The sequence below is a fragment of the Poecilia latipinna genome, unplaced genomic scaffold (assembly GCF_001443285.1).
Source record: "Poecilia latipinna isolate Pla-1442-1.1 unplaced genomic scaffold, P_latipinna-1.0 Scaffold5262, whole genome shotgun sequence".
NCBI classification, from domain to species: Eukaryota; Metazoa; Chordata; class Actinopteri; order Cyprinodontiformes; family Poeciliidae; genus Poecilia; species Poecilia latipinna.
This window is the reverse complement of record NW_015117878.1, coordinates 11,262-18,868: the sequence shown is the minus strand read 5'-3', so window position 1 is coordinate 18,868 and position 7,607 is coordinate 11,262. Positions and strand designations below refer to the sequence as shown.

Here is a 7,607-nt window from a genome sequence, read left to right as displayed (position 1 = left end):
CCCCTATCACTAAGGAAATGGTTTATAACGACTGCACTTTTCTCCAGTCAGATACGGTTCACAGGTCAGAGTGTATTTAGCCTCAACGTTTCCAAATTTTCCTTTGCACGTGAAAGTGTGCGTGCCAGGGCTCAGGTACTTCTCACAGTGTACGAGAAGGTCTTCAGATTTCCAGTCTTCATCCCAAACCTCGATCGTCAGAACCAGGCTTGTGTCAACCTTCATGAGAAAATGTGAATGGAGGATCATTCAGATGCATATTTTGACGTTCAAAGTCAAATTATTTAGGTGATATAGAAAATAAAAATGTTTTCCACGCATCTCAAAAGTTGATAAATGCAGAGTAATCTCAGCCGAAACACAACAGCACAAGATATGAAATACATCAGCAAAGCTGTCTGCTTACCCCGGTGTTTTAAAAGGGGTGGGGGTTGGTGTCCTCCCCCCCCCCACACTGTTTTTTTTCTGCCAATTTGAAGGGCAGAACTTCAACTCAGTGGGAAATTTAATGTTTTTGGTTGTTTATTCAATGTTCAACTCTGTGTTTTTGTGTTTAATGATGTAAAGCATTATGAAATGCCTTGCTGCTGAAATGTGTTATACAAATAAAATTTGATTTGATTTTGTTTTGAATATATATGTAAAGTGGTTTCTGTTCAAATATTTTCAGATTTTTTTCTGTTTATTTGTACTTGACCAAAAACACCATAAAATGTGCATGGTCTAATCAGGTAAAACCACATTCTTTTTTATACAGGTGCTGAGCCGCATGTCCACAGACACCCAGGTTGGTTCTGAGAACCGAAACAAGAACGAGTCGGGCCTAAAGGGAGGTGCTCTTTTCTTGTCATTGTGGCTGCTGGTTCATGTGAGCAACAAGTTGAAGGACAAATTAGTTCATGATCAATAACTTAACATCATCTAGTTGAAATTGAAACTACAATGCATTTCTGATATTAAATTATATTTGATCCATTATGAAATTTTTGCTAACATAGTTTTGGTGGCACCAAAGAATAGATCAGCTTTCTTTCAAGACTGATGCATAAAAACCTAATTCTCCTCACTGCCGGTAATTTAATGTTGATTTTTTTGCAAAAATAGATGCTGGTATTAACTCTATAAGTTCTACTACATCAGCAGAGTTAATGGATCAGTTTGTCTGTTGTTGAGCTTTTTCAGCTAATCTGTGATGATAACGTTTACTGACCTTGCCCAAATTAAACTCAGCGTTCCACTTCGGATTATTGGATTCGATCATTTTGGTCCTGCGTTGTATGGAACCATAGAACATCTTGGCATAGCTGTGAACAAAAGAGGAGCCATATAAAAGGTGTGCTCATCAGGTTCCATAAGGTCTTTGTTTTTTACCTTTGCATCAACCCACCCATCAGTTTGTCCAATAACATCTCCGTATAGATCCCAGCCTCGAACAATGGTCACTGATAGAGTTCCCCTTGAGGTGTGCTGAGGGCAGCAGTTAGGAGTGTTGGCTTTACAGTGTGGTTCTTCGGGTGATTTCTTCACAGCATTTTCCTGCAAATACTGTTCAATAGCAGTTTTCATCCCTTCCTTTTGATACTTGCTTCGTATCAGCTGATAGAGAGGCCGAAGGGTGAACGAAACAACATCTGGATGTTCTTTCAGGCTCTTTAGCCAGTTCATGTAGCCCATGGAATCATTTTGGGAAATTGAAAACTCCCCCAACCAACCATTTCCTCCTGACACCTCTGTGAAGTGTTGGTGGAGACCAGAGCTGTAGCCAGTGGCAGAGTCCTTGTTTAGTAGGACACGAATGCAAGACTTCTGGATACTAGAGAGTTTCATCTTCCCCAAGCCAACAGCAACACCCATAGATAAACAGTTATGGATCTGGGTGAAAGAACAGCACAGAGATTTTTTAAAAAGCTCTATTATACCAGACATTTACATAAACAGCCAGAGAAGAATATGTCCATGTAAAAATCCTCTGGAAATTAAAATGGACAAAACAAAACCATAACACTTAAAATTTCTTAAAGTAGGTTGTTGAAAGTGATAAACTTCATATCTGTGCTGCTTCATGTATTTGGTCATGATAAATTAGAATCATGGAAGTATCACATATGGTTGTGTAAAAATCTGTTGTTTTGTGCGTTTTGTTACCTCACTTGGAGTTAACCCATTCATGGAGGACAAGCAGCTTCGTGAAGATGTCACTCGTCTCAGTCGCCCTCCAAGATTAACCTAAAACAGGTTTAAATTTCTTTAAAATGCTTCCCTGCAGAAAAATGTATGTAACTAATTCACAATGTGTGTGTGTGCGCGCGCGTGTGTGTGTGTGTGTGTGTGTGTGAGAGAGAGAAAGTAATCACCATTCTGAAGTAGTGTGTGCCATAGACGTTTATCAGCTTTCTATACTCGTTCTTAGTGGAGGAGTTGTAGTGAGTTGGCAGGACGTCTAACTGCTTTTCGAACTCTAAGCTTAAGGGAGGTTTGGTTGATAATATAAATCTAGACACCAAGACAAAATTAGACAATTATTTCTATAACCATGGCCTGTCCGAACTCAATGAGAAAAGTCTAATTTCCATCCTACCCATAACGTTTGCAGGTGACACTGTGTATGCTGAAAGTGTAGCGATCCTCTTTGCTCCTTTGTGAAACAAACTTGTAGGCTTTGGTGCCGGTTCCTCCCACATCTAACTTGTCAAACAAAATCTTTTCAACATCCAAGCCAACCTGATGAAATACAGACAACACATGTAGTTTATAAGGTGTTAAACAAGAAGCCATATTTTTCTATCACTATTCTAATCACTTACTTCAGTTCTAACTGGATGCAAACTAAAAAGATAATACAATTCTTGGAAGAGCACATATGAACTGAAATGAAATGGTGAAAGAAAGATCACCCAGCATGCTTTCTATCAGAAAGGGTTTATATCAGAGAGTTATCAAAACTCAGGGCTGCATTGAAAATATTCTGAAATGTTCAGCTTTGAGATGTTTCTTACCATCCAATCATTGTCGTCTAGGGATGTGTAAGCCTCAACCAGAGAGCTGTTGGGACATTTTAAAGAAGTAATTATTATTAAAATCTATGCAGTTCATTTTTAATAAGGTGCTCATGTTTTCTAGCTTTGTGAAATTGTTGATTTAACTATTGTTATTTTAATACATAGGAATTTTTAGGCAGGTATTCATAAACTACGATTATGTTCAATAAATTAAGAGTATGCTTCCAGATGTGGCTCGGTTTTCAGATTAAAAGTACTTTTGAAAATAACATCTAAGCAGGTATTAAACATCCTTTTCATTAAACCCGCATTTCTGTATTAGGAAATATTTCTATTGGTTTGCTGTCTTATTCCAGTGTGGTAATGTGGCCTCCTTTTTAGAGTTAATTTTATGGGGTTTTTTTTTACATTTGCTGTTTTGGATTTGCTTGCTGTGACATTTTGAAGTTATTTACTTTTGCCATTATATTTATTTTTGGGTTATTATTATCATTTTTTGGCTTTGCTGTGTTGCATGTTTTTCTGACTTTTTGTGTTTTACTTTTCATGTCGCGTTACCACCCACAGCCGAAGACGCCCACTTCTGCAGTACAGGTGTTCCCCATTAGTTAAGCAGCGTATGAACCAGGAAATCAGGAATAAAAAGGATAGCTGTGTAGTTGAAGGAAAGAGGGGCCAGAATGACGGTGCAGGGGTAGCAGCTGGAACTAGTCGGAACTAGTATGTCTGCAGGAATGGGGGTCGCTGTGGAGGACCGAGTGGCGGGATCGCTGTGGAGGATCGCAGGGCTGGATGTCGTTAAGGACCGAGTAGCTGGATCGCTGCCAAGTTTCGTCTGCTGGTGGCCGCAGCGGATCGGTTGGCTGGTGGCGAGAAGAAGACCGAGTGCCGGCGAGAGGGCCACGCCCCCGTCCCTTAGCTAAGACTCCATTCCAACTTCCTTCCACAGACATTTTTTTTAATCGACTCTGCTGCATAACGTTGCCCTGCATTTTTTTTTTTTTTTTTTTTTTTTTTTGTAATTTTTTAAAATTAATTTTCAAATTTTAAAAGCTCATTTTTAAAACCCTGCTCACATTTGCAACAGTTTTAACTATATCAATATTACCACTTGGGTCCCACACCAATTTTCAATGTTAGGTTTGCATTACTTGTCAGTTGAAAATCATCATAATTAAAATAATGAGGTTTTTAAAATGTATGTAATTATTCTATTGGTGACCTTTGAAGTCAACTGGTTGCACTTGAATATATTAAGCATCAGAATATCGGTATAAATGCACACCACATTTTTCATATTTTGCTCCCACTTCAGAATTATGCACTATGTGTTGGTTTCCCACATAAAGGTCCAATAAACATATACTCTTGATTGGAACATGTAATTGTAACATGAAAAAAAAAATCCTATAATTAGTGAAATTATGTGATTCAATGTTTACAGTGTTCACAATGCGGTTTAAATACTCTACCTAGCAGAGGTGTGAAAACTGCTGTGGATTTCAGGATTGCATTGAGTGACGGCATGGAAGTCCACAACAGAAGATGGAAGCTTAAAATGAAGAAAAGTCACATTGTTGTTAATCTCTCAAGACAGACGTGCAGCTTATGGAGGACCAAAGCTGACATAAGAAATAAAAGCATAAACCTATATTTTGCTTTCCTTTTCCTTACACGAGTTTCCGTCACGTGATGTATATATTTTCTTAGTCATTTCCCCTAAACGTGTTTTTGTCAAGAAAAGTAAATATTTTGTTTTGTCTTTTGTTTTTGCTTCTCCCTTTTCTGCTTGCTCTTTTTCTGCTGCATGTTTATGTTAATGAGGAGAGCTGACTTCTATATCCACCTCCTCTCTTATTGGTCAATAGAGCTTTGGAACCAACGTCACTGCGTCAGACATTGTGGGGCATTTACGTCTCACGCAGTCGCTCGGTGCTATCTCTGCAGGCCACAGACCAAAACAAGCTTTATCCCGGAGGTTTTATTGTGTTACCGACTGCAGTGAAGTTAGTTTACAAGTTGGATATTGGATAGTCCAATATCTGCCGAGCAAGCGGTGTTTAGCTCAAGGTTGATCCGATTTATGAATGCTAATTTCGGCCAGCCGTTCTCTCGCTCTCCAAGTGCTCGGAGGTTCACATAGTCAACAAATTTCCGAACCAAACACTCTGGTCAAACAAATGTTAATAAATGCCTTGACTTGTGACCAACTGATACAGGAAAGTGGTAATCCATGCTTTTACATGAGACACACTACCCTCTATTAAAATGTCAAGTCATAGTTAATATTTTAAATGACTTTAATGTTAAATAATATGTTTTCTTCAATAGCTTCCATACTGTGTGCCACATAGACTAGAAATCTGTGTACTAAACGCTACATATGAGGCACATGTATTTTTATTCCATTTTAACTACATTTTTATTTTGACCTATTTTGTAAGTTTAAATTTAGTATTTCTCTTCAATAGCTTCAAGGTCATGTGACCTGAGTCAAAATCAGTGTGAAATTGTTATAGATCTATAACTCTAGACTGCTCCTCTTTAGGTCCAAAAATAATAACTTCAGTTTTGTTTCTGTTCAGCTGCAGAAAGTTTTGGCACATTTATCTGTTTTAAGCATCTATTCAGTGACTGGAGGGGTTCAGAGTCACCTGGTGACATTGTAATATAGAGCATTACTTGACGGAAATGCAAGTGTAAGAAAAAGGAAAAACAAAATATATATTTATGCTTTTATTTCTTATTAAAATATACTACTCAAAAAAAATAAAGGGAACATTTCACTTTAATTTTGTGTGTGGCTCCAAATCCAGGCCTCCATTGGTTAATAAATTTGATTTCCATTGATTTTTGTGTGATTTTGTTGTCAGCACATTCAACTTTGTACAGAACAAAGTATTCAATTAGAATATTTCATTCATTCAGATCTAGGATGTGTTATTTGAGTGCTCCCTTTATTTTTTTGAGCAGTGTACATATTTATGCTTTTATTTCTTATTTCGGTTTTGGACCTCCGTAGCAGCTGTTTATTTATACATTTTAAAGGTAAAGTTAATTTCATTTATATTCCACAGTTTCAGCAAGAAGGCAACACAAGGTTCTTAAATTACTTTTTGGTAGACATCGTTTTGAAGAGGGTTGGAGCAGAGAAAACAGGTGTTTCTAGCGGTCAGGTAAGTCTTCACATTAATCACGTGAGCTCCTTTCCTCTCTAGTGTGACTATATCAAAACCTTCCCCCACCAGGTTGTGACCTGGTAAAAAAGGAGCAGCATCACACTCTGTTTGGGTCCCGAGCCGACATGACAGAACAGAGGAGTGAACAAGGAGGACGCTTAGGAGAAGGAAAGCTGAAGTTGAATCAGGCAGCATCGCTGTAGTCAGAAGCAAAAAGATAGAAAAGGAATTAACTGTTTTTTACATAATGCATGACATTTTTGTTATTTTTATGACTTATTTATATACAACATATAACAAAGTTATACACTATTTGAAGGTGTGTGCATAAAACTGACATGACATTGCCATAAACATTAAGGAGTTTTCATGAATATTTATGACGGTTCTCATTAAATGTCATTCAGTAAATAATGACACTTTTCATGCAAATTTGACATTATTTAAAAAGTCTTTGTAATGGCAACTTGACATTAACCATTTATTTATCAAAATTTTGTAATGTAATAATACACAAAGTTACATAACATTTAAAATTTTGATAATTAACTATTATGACATATTTATGACAGATGATGATTCTCGATTAATGTCAAGTTGTCATGACCGTCAAAGTGTTACAGAAAGGGTTATGCTAACAAATGCAAGAATAAAAATTACTGATCAGAGATACATATGTGAAAATGTACATAAAAGATTAAAAGCTTGTATGAATTAAATGCGGGATTGTTTCAAAAAAATATTTAAATGTATTTAATACATGGGTAAATATCTGTTTACAGCAACATTCATTTTAACAGTGTAGCACATAGTCACCCATTGAATTTAGAGGGTCTGGCTGACAGATAAAATAAATTCAGGATCTGCTGCTAACACATGACTTTAATCTGAATTGAATACAAGTCAGACTTAATGGTTAAATATTGTTTAAACATGTTAATATTTTTAATATGGGTAATATTTCTTACCCATGTATTAAATACATTTACATATTTATCGAAACAATGACACATTTAATTCATACATGCATTTGAACTTTTATGTACATTTTTATATATGTATGTTTGTTCAGTTATATTTTATTTTTGCATGTGTTAGCATAAGCTACTATCACATTTTTGAGTTAGAGCATATTTGTTATTGGGAGCAGCAGTTATTGATGGTGAAACATTAGTAAACAGTTCTCGCCTTTGTGCGATCTTAACATTGTTTTTACTCCCCTTGACCTACGGGTCAAAATGACCCGCCCTAACAAAAGCACCAAAATAAAGCAGCTTACTTGAATTTGAAACTCCCCCTTTTTTCTTTTTTTTTTGCATGATGGAACAATCTGTTATTTATCAATTTAACTCAATTTAATTAATTTTTATCATGTATGTTTTTGTTACACAATACAAAAAAAAACAACAGTGTCCATCCATCCATCCAT

At 36.4% G+C, this 7,607-nt stretch overlaps 1 protein-coding gene across 2 annotated transcripts in view; it reads right to left on the bottom strand.

Annotated features, from left to right (window-relative positions):
• Positions 1–8: 8 nt before the first annotated feature.
• The window catches only part of LOC106943402 (perforin-1-like), a 15,294-nt gene continuing 7,695 nt past the window's right edge, over positions 9–7,607 (bottom strand). The window contains exons 1-9 of one of the 2 annotated variants that reach the window (XM_015026718.1): positions 6,113–6,471; positions 4,472–4,551; positions 2,997–3,042; positions 2,579–2,721; positions 2,355–2,493; positions 2,146–2,226; positions 1,388–1,872; positions 1,211–1,304; positions 9–219 (exon numbers count right to left, since the gene is read on the bottom strand). In XM_015026718.1, the coding sequence (XP_014882204.1) occupies positions 10–219; positions 1,211–1,304; positions 1,388–1,872; positions 2,146–2,226; positions 2,355–2,493; positions 2,579–2,721; positions 2,997–3,042; positions 4,472–4,551; positions 6,113–6,373 (1,539 nt within the window). In that variant the 5' untranslated portion in view covers positions 6,374–6,471 and the 3' untranslated portion in view covers position 9. Of the gene's footprint in view, positions 220–1,210; positions 1,305–1,387; positions 1,873–2,145; positions 2,227–2,354; positions 2,494–2,578; positions 2,722–2,996; positions 3,043–4,471; positions 4,552–6,112; positions 6,472–7,607 lie in introns of those variants that run through there. The other variant, XM_015026717.1, reaches the window with a different exon arrangement.